General features: G+C 39.5%; 1 protein-coding gene across 2 annotated transcripts; it reads right to left on the bottom strand.

Annotated features, from left to right (window-relative positions):
- Positions 1–3,196: 3,196 nt before the first annotated feature.
- Positions 3,197–6,133, bottom strand: LOC137258247 (uncharacterized). Of its 2 annotated transcripts, XM_067795848.1 has the most exons (3): positions 5,952–6,133; positions 4,696–4,883; positions 3,197–4,176 (listed from the first exon to the last, which is right to left on the bottom strand). In XM_067795848.1, the coding sequence occupies exon 3, from the start codon at positions 4,169–4,171 to the stop codon at positions 3,362–3,364; it is 810 nt and encodes a 269-aa protein (XP_067651949.1). In that variant the 5' UTR covers positions 4,172–4,176; positions 4,696–4,883; positions 5,952–6,133; the 3' UTR covers positions 3,197–3,361. The 2 variants fall into 2 exon arrangements, with proteins under 2 accessions (XP_067651949.1, XP_067651948.1); XM_067795847.1 differs by lacking the exon at positions 4,696–4,883.
- Between the last annotated feature and the right edge of the window lie 6,328 nt (positions 6,134–12,461).

Genomic DNA, 12,461 nt, shown 5'->3' with positions numbered 1-12,461 from the left:
ACGGTCACTATTCGACCAACTGATATTCCTAAAGCTTGGTTTAATTCAGAACTTCGAAGGGAATGTAGAAAAGGAAACAGAATGAGAGAAAAGGCCAAGAAAACAAACGTCCAGTAGATATCCTGGCTTACAAGAAACAAAGAAAATAATATGAAATGTTATGCAAAGGATTCATTTTATGTCAGTCTTACAAAAACTTTTTGTACTTGATGTGTATTGCAGTAATAACAATTCCTACTGGAAATTACTTCGGTTCTTGATTAAAGATTCGGGATCCATCTCTTGTATTCTGCCTTTGAAACAAAATGATGCAGATGAAAATCCAACTTTATTTACTGATACTCAGAAAGCAGAGAAACTTAATCAGTATTTTCAGTCTATATCTAGTATTAACGAAGTAAACACTGATATACCATTCTTTGACAAACGTACTGATAATATTTTAGATTGTGGAACAATTTATGTAAATGAAGTGTCTGATATAATCAAATGTTTACATCTTAAAAAAGCTTCAGGCCCGGACAGAATTAGTCATAAGTTTCTTAAAAATGTAGTATATTCAATACGTATCCCACTATGCATGTTATTCAATCAATCATTAAAGGCTAGTATATATCTAAGTGTGTTGAAAGAAGCACATGTAATGCCCTTATTTATTATTGTGGGCAAGGTGTTTGAGAGAGTGATGTTCAAACATGTGTACAACTATTTTCATGTAAACCAATTATTATACAAGGACCAATCAGGATTTCAGTCTGGTCATTCAACTGTCCATCAATTGATTGAAATTCATTACCGAATATGTGAGGCCTTAGATGACAAAAAAACACTATTGTATGTTTTGTGTGATGTCTCTAAAGCTTTTGATCGTGTGTGGCATAAAGGTTTATTGTTGAAATTTAGGAAAGTACGGAATTCATGGTTCATTGTTAAATTGGCTAGCTGATTACATAAGTAATCGTTCACAAAGCGTCTTTGCAAATGGAGCCCTATCCAAGCCGAGGTATTTACAAGCTGGTGTCCCTCAAGAGTCAATCCTCAGTCATTTCTTATTTCTTGTCAATGACATTGCTGATGACTTAGACTGCTTGCTACGAGTATTTGCTGATGATTCGTCGCTAGGCTTATCTTCTCATGATCATCTGTTCATTGAAAGAGAACTGAATTCAAACTTGGAAAGGCACAGCGGTGGCTTATAACATATAATCCTGATAAAACTGAGGCAATTATTTTCACCTTGCATAAGAATGCTGAAGCACTCAATCTCTACTTCAACGGGGTTAGGGTCAAAACCGTTGAAAATCATAAATACTTGGTATTAACATTTTTAAAAGATTGTAAATGGTCTGACCACATTGATAATATTGTAAAAACAACTTCAAAAATGATATCCTCTCTATGTAAACTCATTTTTTTTATTACCGCGCTGTGTATTGAATAGAATTTATGTAATTTTCATAAGACCCCATTTCGAATATGCGTGTGAGATATGGGATGGGTGTGCTCACTGCTCAATACCAAGCAAACTGCAATTAGAAGCAGCAAGAATTGTAACATGTTTACCCAAATATACTCACCATGAACATCTGTATTATGAAACTGGTTGGGAATCTTTAGCAGAGCGTAGAAGAAAGCGAAAACTTTGTCTTTTTTACAAAATATGGCACCATCTTACCTTAATGAGGTACCTCTTGTTCCTGGGAAGGTAGCGTCTTAAATTAACTATAATCTTCGTAAATCGATATTTCGCTTCCCTTCTCCTTCTCCCGATTAAAGGTTTCGTATATTTCGTATTTTCCATCCACAATTAGAATGTGGAATGAATTTCCAGTTGAAGTTAGGAAAAGCGTTTCACGGAATTCTTTTAAATCAAATATTGTTGTAACACAAAACACAGCTCCCCAATACTTTGATTTTGGACCGAAAATCACTAATATCACCCTTACAAAACTACGTTGCATGTGTAGTCAACTTCATTACGATCTATTCCGTGCTGGTGTAATAGATAATCCAAAATGTTCTTGTGGATATGTTTGTGAAATTTCTTATCATTACCTATTTGACTGTCAACTATATACTCAACAGAGATCTACCATGATGACTAATTTACGCAGTGTTACCAATGTTGCTATAAACTCTGAGTTACTGTTACGTGGCAATGCAGATCTGACTGATCATGCCAATCAAAACGTATTTAAAATTGTTCAAACATATATTTGTCAATCTAAAAGATTTTCTTAATTATTACAATTGCCCCAATCTTTCTCAAGTTTCTGTTCTTGTCTGTCTATCATGTATAATGAATGTAAATAATATTATGTAAATACCACGGAGAAGGTGTTCTTAGGAACTTTCTCACGAATAAAAGTTGTTTTAAACAAGCAGCAACGAGCAAATGGAACAAGATGCTATTTAAGGCAGTGGTCGACACTTTTCTCAGATATACAACGTGTTACGAGAGAGCGTTTTCTGTACTTTGTATTATCATTGATTAACTGATAGTTAGCATGGGTTTTAATGTTTAGATTTTTGTGTGTGGATTGTGGGTCACTTTTCATATCACATAAGTTCAATGGCGATAGTATTTTTAGCGGTAGGCCTTCTTGTTAACGCTCCAGTTACCTGCCCTTGTCAAACTACTGTTTACTTTGTGTTCGAGAAAGTTCTAAGTGAATGACGATACAGCCACGCTGTGTTCGAATGTTCCGGACACTGTGTAAGTATATATAAAGCCTGGTTGTTGTGTTGACGCTCAACCATGGACTTACACACGGACTTTTCATCTGGAGTTCAGCCTCTGCCTATCATTGTCAGGTGTCAACAATATCCGACCTACAATCTACTAATATATTCAACACTGACGCTTCACGCCAGACCACTGACTTTGTAATCTACCTTCAGTTAGTATATCTGATCTCACTGTAATAACAAGATCTGGTGAGCAGATATTTAATTTTTGTGACCAATTACTTTGTTTTGCTGGTTCATAGGGGATTTCGTATGCCTTTTGTCACGGCAATTTATTAACCTTAACAAACACCATCGGGAAAGAGTCTGGGCTGAAACCAGTCAAACCGTTGATTGAAAGCATGAGCATCTACCTCAGAGTTTGACGAGTCAATCGGCTGTGACCAGGCGATTCCGATTTGGGATGACAGCTAAATGATGACACATCGAATACGAAATAACGAGCAAATTCCGTGAAATAAGAATTTAGATGACAAAGACATACCTATATACAACGAGAAGTGGTGATGGCATATTATGATTCAGAGGTAAACAAGCGTAGATAATCTTTTATCTTCGAAGTCATACTTCTCCGGGTTTGATTGTCAGTAAACACACGAGACTTAGTCTTCGTTTATAATTTAGAAAAGTTCTCACATAGTTTGTTGCATTCGTGATTCACAAAGAAATTCCTTATTCCAAGCAGTCCTTCATCCTTGTCCCCAAAATCTTCGTGTTCCTCTCCAACCTCGTCCCCCTCAGCCCCCTCGGCCCCTTCGTCCTCTTCTCCGCCCCTGCCGGCCACGGGGTTGGAGTGAACAGTCGGGCCCCGGAAATAATACTCCTTGTCCATCTTCCTACCCTTCAGTCCACATATCACAAACCTACCCCCACTGTGTTCCCATGAGTAATGAGAGAAAGCTTGTGTAATGTTCCTGTCTTCCTCGCTCAGGTCCTCGTTTTCAGAACACCCCGTTGAGTCACTGTAGTACTCGTTCTCCCTACTGTTGAAGTAGGGTTCCAGAAGGACGACCTCCCCAACCACAAGCTTCTTTTCGTGGGGACTGCAACATTTCAGGCACAGCCCAAACGGCGACCACTCGTTGAACACGGTGGACATTTCGGCTCGGATGGGCACTGATATGATGATCTTGTCCTTCTGTTTCACCACCAACTTGTTGAAGTCCTTCGCGACCTCCTGAGCCACCTGACCAGTCCTTACATTACAGTCCCAGTGACGACGACGTCCCACCTTGTGCTTCTTGGCTCTAACCCGGCACAGGTCGTCGTGTTTGAAGCTATATTTACCATCACGCGAGTAGCGACCGAGATAGAAGGATTCCTGGGACGTTTCCGAATAGGGAAAGTGATCAAAACTTGCGAAATAGTCACATCCGTGTTCATCCTTGTCTTCCGAGGTGAGTGTCGTGTTAACAGAACCCATGGTATCTGTGAGGGAACAAGAACTGGAACTCAGTCAGTGCACATATAAATCTTTAAGCTGTAAGAACTCGTTTGGCAAATAGGGTCAGCGTGCGACCGTCACTTTCCTCCTGGTCATTTCTAACATTGACGCGCAGAGAATACTTTGACCTTGACATAGTATCTTGGCTGACACCCACTAGTAATTACCTATTATCTTACTCGCATGAAAAAAGTGTCTAAACACATTAACAACGGTCAGAATAGAAATTTGCTCAAGATCCTTTGAGCTGATGAGGCGTTGCTATCTGATATGCTTTCTGATACCTATAATTCACTCATTTTTGCGAAAGATTCTTTTCATGTACTTTTTGCTGAGCTGCAGATAAGGCGAGATATAAGAAACTCTGAGTCTGGTTCATACAGTTTAATTTATGTGCAATGAAATCATCTTTCGTGACTGCTCAACAACAGCAGTACTTAACTGGCCTTTCCGAGCCATCCATAATAGATATCAGGATTTCTTATAGCAGAATGTCTACCTACTACATAACAGATGTATTATTTCAGCTACAGGATCATGATGTTCGAATACATGTAGTCGGAGAGATTACTTGAACGAGTTATCGATGATAAATTATGTTGCGTCCCGGGCATTTGATTTAGGGATTTCAAGCTCAAACGCAGGACAAATATATGTCACGAAGACGAGAGAGGAAGCTGTGACGTCATATCTGGAAAGAAGCGAATAGGTCCAGGTTACTTACAAATTACAGAACAGAGATATGATACATTGGGTTACTTTTTACTGATGGAATATATTATACATGTCAGGTCTGAAGGTCATGACATGTGAGGTCAGGTCAGCTTTATTCCAACAACATGGAATAACACATACTCGAGTCTGGACCAGACAAACCGGAAGCTGGCAAAGTTGCTCTCTGCGACGTCCAGCGAAGTCCATTATGAAAAGTCGGCTTTCATGACAAGCCTAGGGTGTGGCAAGAATTCCGCCCGTAACCCCCACTTGGAATGTATTTTATTTATTAGCATTATTTCGAGGGTTTAGGATTTGGTTAAAGGTTTGGTTTTAGCATTTAGGTTTAGGCTTTTTTTTATAAAAGAAATAACCAATAGGCCTGTATTCTTCGGCAGAGAATGAACAAGTTATGGTATGCCGTGATGAATGTATTATCGGTGGTACACGTCATAACAGCCATGCTGCACCCACTTGGCCAGGCTTAAAATAGAGCGTGGTAACAACTTCACAATTGATTTATTACAAGGGTTGTCTGAGAGGGTTAATTCAGGTACTAATGTACTGCGGGTACTGACTCTATAACCACCCCCTAACTCCCGTCACACCTTGTCCGTCACGTCCCCTTCAACATACTTGTCGCCATCCAATCACCCAAACATCATCATCACCCAAATATGTGTATTCTTTATAAGGACCCACAACCCTTTTCCCCTCGAGACTTGTGTTGACCACCCCATGATTCACCCATTACCTTCTCTCCCTACCCTCCTGTCAGTCCCTACCCTCCTGTCAGTCCCTACCCTCCTGTCAGTCCCTACCCTCCTGTCAATCCCTACCCTCCTGTCAATCCCTACCCTCCTGTCAGTCCCTACCCTCCTGTCAGTCCCTACCCTCCTGTCAATCCCCCTCTATTGTAAATGCAAACTATTACAGGCCCAAAAACACTACAACACGTAAATATGCAACTGCACGACGCATGCATTCGGGCATTAGCCAACAATAATGTGATTGTGCCGGCCATTGGACAAAACTCTTACCGTACCCGTTAATGGTGTTGCTAGTAGTAAATGTCCTCTTCGAGTAGAATGGTGTCTACCTTGTGCTACTTGCACAAATCACTACAGTGTTGGAGAATAATGCATGCTTAATTCCAGTATTTCAGATCATCCCACGCTTCAACATCGTAGAAAGGTGTAGGTGAAGTTACAACTCGAATATTTCAGCATCACATTCAACTTATCGTGGTTTTCTTAAGCATATCTAAGGGGCGTAACTGCTGTCGTGAGGTATGATTGTTAGAGACGCATGAACGAGTTTGGGTATTTACAATGGACAAAAACTCCACCGAAACGACAACGTGACCTCGTATTCGCAGTGGGCGAAACATAAATACCAACAGCGGGACAGTGAATGCAAGCCTGTTTGTTCTTCAGGGAAATGAGTCGTGTCTTTCCTCGGGACTGAGTCTGTCTCGACCTTGTTCCCATTACTTACACCTGTTTCTAGTAAATGTTCATGTACCCGTGAAAGAGGAGATTAGTTCTGTATATAAAATTGTATCTATAGCCTTTTAACGATTGAAATATACAAGTGTCTTACATCCCGGTGTCGATTCCGTATGAGTGAGTGAGTGAATGGGTGGGTGAGTGGGCGGGTGAGTGAGTGAGCGGGTGAGCGGGTGAGCGGGTGAGCGAGTGAGCGAACGAATGAATGTTCCAGCCATATTGTGACACATGAGATATAATCACATATTGTCGAAACTGGGGGGTTAACCGTTAGGCTGCCTCACGGCCCAAATTCTGGATAAGTGGAACGTTAAGTTTGGTTAACGTTAACCGCTGCTACATGGGAAGTCTGTCTTCCGTGCACTGTTGTGTTTGGTCGTTTGAATGGTGAAACATGGTGCTGGTGTTGGTGTTTCAGCACCCTTGATTTTCGCTGTTTCTGACAATGTTTCATTTCAGTCAAATCAACGAATACTGCCAGCAAATTGCGTCATGATATTTTTGCGAGCTCGAGTCATTCGCAATTTCGCAAAACTATCATGCTCGCCAAAAAATTACAGTATTGAATCAGGGTCTTCACTGCATGTTCCACCATGTCGTTTAAAGTGTCCATTATGAACACAAAACGTTGCACCTTAGAGTATTATGACGTCACCGCGTTTAAGTTTCTACACATCCTCCTCACAAAAAGACAGAAGCAGCAAGTATTTTCAGTGTAATATATTTATCAATCTGGATAGCGAATTTTGCCGACGTGTCACTGATAGGTAAATATACAAAGATTACCTTTAGTGACTGCCAGATTGATTAATATGATAGCATTGAAAACATCATCCGAACGCAACCACCCTCAGAATACACATGCAAAATGTATGGCAAGAATGTACTCCACTCTTCACACGTGCACCCTGATCGGTGTATACTTGAACCTGTAATCATTTCTCTGGTACAACGAGCTAGCCCTAGCTTCCTTTTTGTGGATAATAATGCCCGTCCATGACTAATAATGCCTGAGAAAGAGCTGTTAACGATGTTGCTTAGATCAACACCATCACACTTATGGACTACTCTGCAAGGTCACTTGATCTTAAATCCACTGAACGTTATTGATGCTTGGGACATTATTAAAAGTCGTGTTTACGGTCTCCATGTTCAGCCTCAGACTCTGGATGACCTTGAGCCGGTGTTACAGAGAAATGGCATAACATTTCACAACGGCAACCTTTCTGCTGCATCATTCCATGATTCCATAATTTGCAATGTCCATAAATGAAAATGTAATGGGACTAAACATTTATGTTGCTAGGCTTTTTGTGAGGAGTATGTATAGCTCTAAACTTTAGGGTGTTTCCGTACATTTTGAATGTAGTATAGTATCATTATACATGAATCACACTGCTGTCATGATAAATGAACCACCCTATTAATGTTATAAACGAATCACTCTATTATCACTATTAATGAGTCACCCTGTTATCATTGTACATGAATCACTCTTTTATCGTTATAAATGAATCACTATGATATCTTTACATGAATCACCTTATTATCATTATACATGAATCACTCTTTTATCGTCATAAGTGAATCACTCTGATATCTTTGCATGAATCACTTTATTATCATTATTCATGAATCACGCTGTTATCATTCATGAATTACCGTTATCATTAAATGACTTTGTTATCACTAAAAATGAATCAGTTATCATATAAAATGAATGACCCTGATATCATATCTGTTGTCATTATGCATGTGTTACTCTGTTCATTATAAATGAATATCTCTATTATCATTATAAATGTATCTCTCTGTTATCATTCTTTATGAATCTTTTTGTTATCATGATCATGAATCATTCTGTTATCTTTATCTAGTATCATTACACACGAATCACTCTATTAATGCAATAAATGGATCACTCCATTGTCGATATAAACGAATAACAGTTACTCTTTTATCATTAGTAATGAATCACTCTATGATAATTATTCATTTATCACCCTGTTGTCATTATCTGTTATCATTATACATGAATCACACTATGATAATTATAAATGAATTCACTCTGTTAATGTTATAAATAAATCACTCTATTATCATTTTAAAAAATCACTCTACTATCATTATTAATGAGTCACGCTGTTATTAAGTATGAATCACTATCATCATAAATTAATTACTCTATTATCGATATAAATGAATCGCCCTGTTATCATTTTAAACGAAACACTGACTTATCAATATAGATAATAACTTTAACCTTGTAAATCAATTCTTCTGCTATCATTATTATTAGACTGCTGTTGTGTGTGGAATGCTGTAAAGTGGAGCGTTTAACATACATCCAACAAGAAAATCTATTTTAAAAATGTCTGACCTAGTCATTTACATTGAATACACACACCTGGCTGGATATATCCTGAAACTCTTCATTCGATAAACCCGTGAAGGTCCGGCGTAGATTGTCGTCTTCATCAGCCCATACTTGTCGTAAGGGGCGATTATCGGGATGGGGTGGTCAGGCTAGCTATGGTTGACGCACGTCATCGTATCCCAGTTACTTTTACCGTTGATTACTTGATTGCTCGATTATTTACATACAGTCACCATAAGGCCGTAAGATCGCTGACTGTGGTGTTTAACAAGCAACAACCCAAAACTTCCTATACTATCTGTTGTCTGACACACAGCGTATCACAGGGCATTGCCGAGATTTTACACACGTTTCATAAGCATTAACGTATATCGACTTTAGAGACCACTCCGCAATGTATCCTCATCCACTGAGGGGTTACAGTGTGCCCACCGTACTTGTGCTCGAAGATGTCCAGTGAAATTGATGTGAGTGAGAAAGGGTTTACGCCGCTTTAGGCAAAATGCCAGCAAAATTGCGGCGGGGGACACGGAAATGGGTTTCACCGATGACGCCGATGTGGCGAATCGAATCCGGGTGTCGCCTTAACCAAAAGGTTACCCCACCTCCCAGCTGTAATGGATGGTGGAAGGACTACTGTCAGCCCGTTTGTTCGTGTCTGCAAGCAATAGTCAAGGCCTACCGAGATGCCTAGCCAAACATGGATACCCTTAGACTAACAACTAGTCTCTGATATGAACATATTTTGTACTATAAAAAATTCACAGTAAAGATAAAATATGATAAAATGAAGCAAAGCAAATCTTGACTTGCCTCATTTTTTAGGCTTGTGTGGGCTTTCTTGGACATATTTGCTTCAGGGTCTGTACAACAGACTAGGATACCCCAGTCAGACAAAGTTTCCGATCTCCAAATCGACGACCCGTTCTTGTTTAGTTCTTGTAACTTAAAGTTAATGAGTTATCTGTTAAAGTTAACGACAGATAATGACAAGTACATTGCAAGTTACTTTAAGTGAACGACAGATAATGACACGAACATTGTAAGTTACTTTAAGTGAACGACAGATAATGACACGAACATTGTAAGTTACTTTAAGTGAACGACAGATAATGACAAGTACATTGTAAGTTACTTTAAGTGTACGACAGATAATGACAGGTACATTGTAAGTTACTTTAAGTGAACGACAGATAATGACAAGTACATTGCAAGTTACTTTAAGTGAACGACAGATAATGACAGGTACATTGTAAGTTACTTTAAGTGAACGACAGATAATGACGAGTACATTGTAAGTTACTTTAAGTGAACGACAGATAATGACGAGTACATCGTAACTTGTATGGTTAGTTGTGAGTAACAGGTAATTATTGCATACATGTACATTACAAATTCGTTTAAATGTTTGTTAGGTAATTGCTAGGACACTATAACTTCGTTTAGCTGCTTGGCGGGTTATTACAAGTACACTGTAACTTAGTTTACTTGAATGACAGGTAATCACAAGTACACTGTAACTCGGTTTGAGTACATGACTGAATGATTCATAACAATTGTAATAATTATTTATAATTTGTGTTTGGTGACCTTTCCTGTTAAATGTGCTGGCATCTTTGTCGGAAAGTCAGATTAGACGTCTCTGTAGTAATATAGTCCAATAATACTCCATAGCGAAAGAGTGTATAGAGAGTTTGATGTACCACATTAAGAGTGCTTGACGTCTCACTGACCAGGTCAGGTTCTCCCTTACTTGGAGGTAACTACAACCTGTATAGAATGTACAACGATTTTAACCGTCACAGTTGTACGACGCAGTGATACTTACCAGACACAAACAACAACTTGCCTTACGAACAGAGTTATTGAAACCTCGGGCTTACACTGGCACTGGCATTAACGCTTGTACATGGGCGCCATCCACCAGCTGCAGTTCTTGCAACAAGAAACCAATTAGAGCAAGATGACATTTTTAACGTAGGTATTTGTTTACCCTAGTTAAACACTTACGCCAGAATCTTCAACACCTCGATAGCACAGTTTGAAACAAGATTGCTCAATTCTTTGTGTTGCCGTTCACCAACGCAATATATTTTACGATACGATGCAGAGGCAGATAATGTATCATATTTAAAATACTCGACAAAAATGAAAAACCATGTTATATTACTAAAATACATTTAGGACACCGTGTACGAATGCAATACCTGTGCATACCGCCCACTTACAATGCAGTGCCAAACCTGTCAGCAAAAATGTTGGTTTGGTGGCTCGTCTTACGCCGCCGTCAAAATATATTCTGGCTCTACGCCGATGCCCTGAAAACGATCGAGTCTTTGACAGATAAACCAGTGGTTGATATTAACAACTGTCAACGCAGAGTGCCACGCTATCAACCAAATACTCTGAAGCAAATTTGTTATCTCGACAGACAACCTATGTCGTGTCTAATTCGGGCATCTCAGCAAAATCCTCTTTAGCTGTTTTACTAATACTGATTGCGCTGGTATGATGACACTGATCACGTTCTTTGTAAATGGCGGCACGGTGGGTATACATGCTGTTATTTAGGTCAAAGATTACCGGTGTGTCTGTCAACAAGCAGTCGACGTGATACAGTTCACAGTCCTCAAACACTTCCTGTCATCAAGTCATCAAACACCGCCCCTACTCCCAAGCCCCCGCCTCAACAAACTCATACACGCAACCAAATACTCAACCTTCCATACCTCTCCACAAGTAGTGATAAAATGACTGCTAGTGCTCGTTCTGCAAACTTGATTCTGACCTTCGTAAGAAATAACTAGTGAGATATGTTTGACACGTTTAAAACTCGACCCAGCTAAATGAATTTTACATATAAGGAGGATTAAAATATTAGGGTTTTAACTGACAGTGTGCATCATGCCATCGGAACTGCGGCCGTTGCCCTGGAATGTATGCCAGCGTGTGGTGTTCTTTCAACGGAGCTAAAAAACAAGGTATTACTCAGCTTCTGCCAGATACTACAGTCCCAAGGCTGTACTGTCGAGACTGTAACAGAGGCAGGATTTTTAAAAAGATACATTAATAAAACATAAATAAACATGACATGTTCTTTTTCAAAAGCATGATTCACTCACACTTTAGTGATGACAACACACAGACATCTGATTATTCGGCCACGAGTCCGAGTATAAGGGTGTATTGACGAACTGCTCGTCTACAGCTTGGGCTCCGTGACTAGTCACTGTTGAGTTACGCCCCTTACCATTATAAGCATTACCAGAATCCGGGGAATCAGCTGAACGTTTTGGGGCCATTCATCTAATTACTTTTAGAAATGTCTGGTGGTCGGCACCATAGTATTTTGGCTCAGACGTATTTGCCAGAGAAAACACATTTAGACATTTACAATTGCTTGTGTATGTTACGGTAAGTGTTGTAGTAACAATAAAGATTGCAAACGTGTTTGGTTCTGGGGTATTTTTAAAGTCGAATTCTTGGCAGCATGTGTCCGTCTAGAGAAGTAGAGACCCTAGCCTTATTTCCGTATCACAGTCACTAACTAGAAGACTAAAAGACTAAAATCTGGGTTCGCGCCTGGAATTCCCAATGGAAATACCCATCAGTTTCTTCTCTGGTAACGTCAAATTTGTTCTGTCATGTCTACGAATAATGTTAGCGCGAA

This window comes from Haliotis asinina, chromosome 12 (assembly GCF_037392515.1).
Source record: "Haliotis asinina isolate JCU_RB_2024 chromosome 12, JCU_Hal_asi_v2, whole genome shotgun sequence".
Lineage (NCBI taxonomy): Eukaryota > Metazoa > Mollusca > Gastropoda > Lepetellida > Haliotidae > Haliotis > Haliotis asinina.
The sequence above is the reverse complement of the archived record's forward strand: the minus strand, read 5'-3'. Positions and strand labels throughout refer to the sequence as shown.

What these genes read in the sequence shown, in the direction of transcription:
- LOC137258247 (XM_067795848.1), bottom strand. Translation starts at nt 4,171, where the DNA reads ATGGGTTCTGTTAACACGACACTCACCTCGGAAGACAAGGATGAACAC.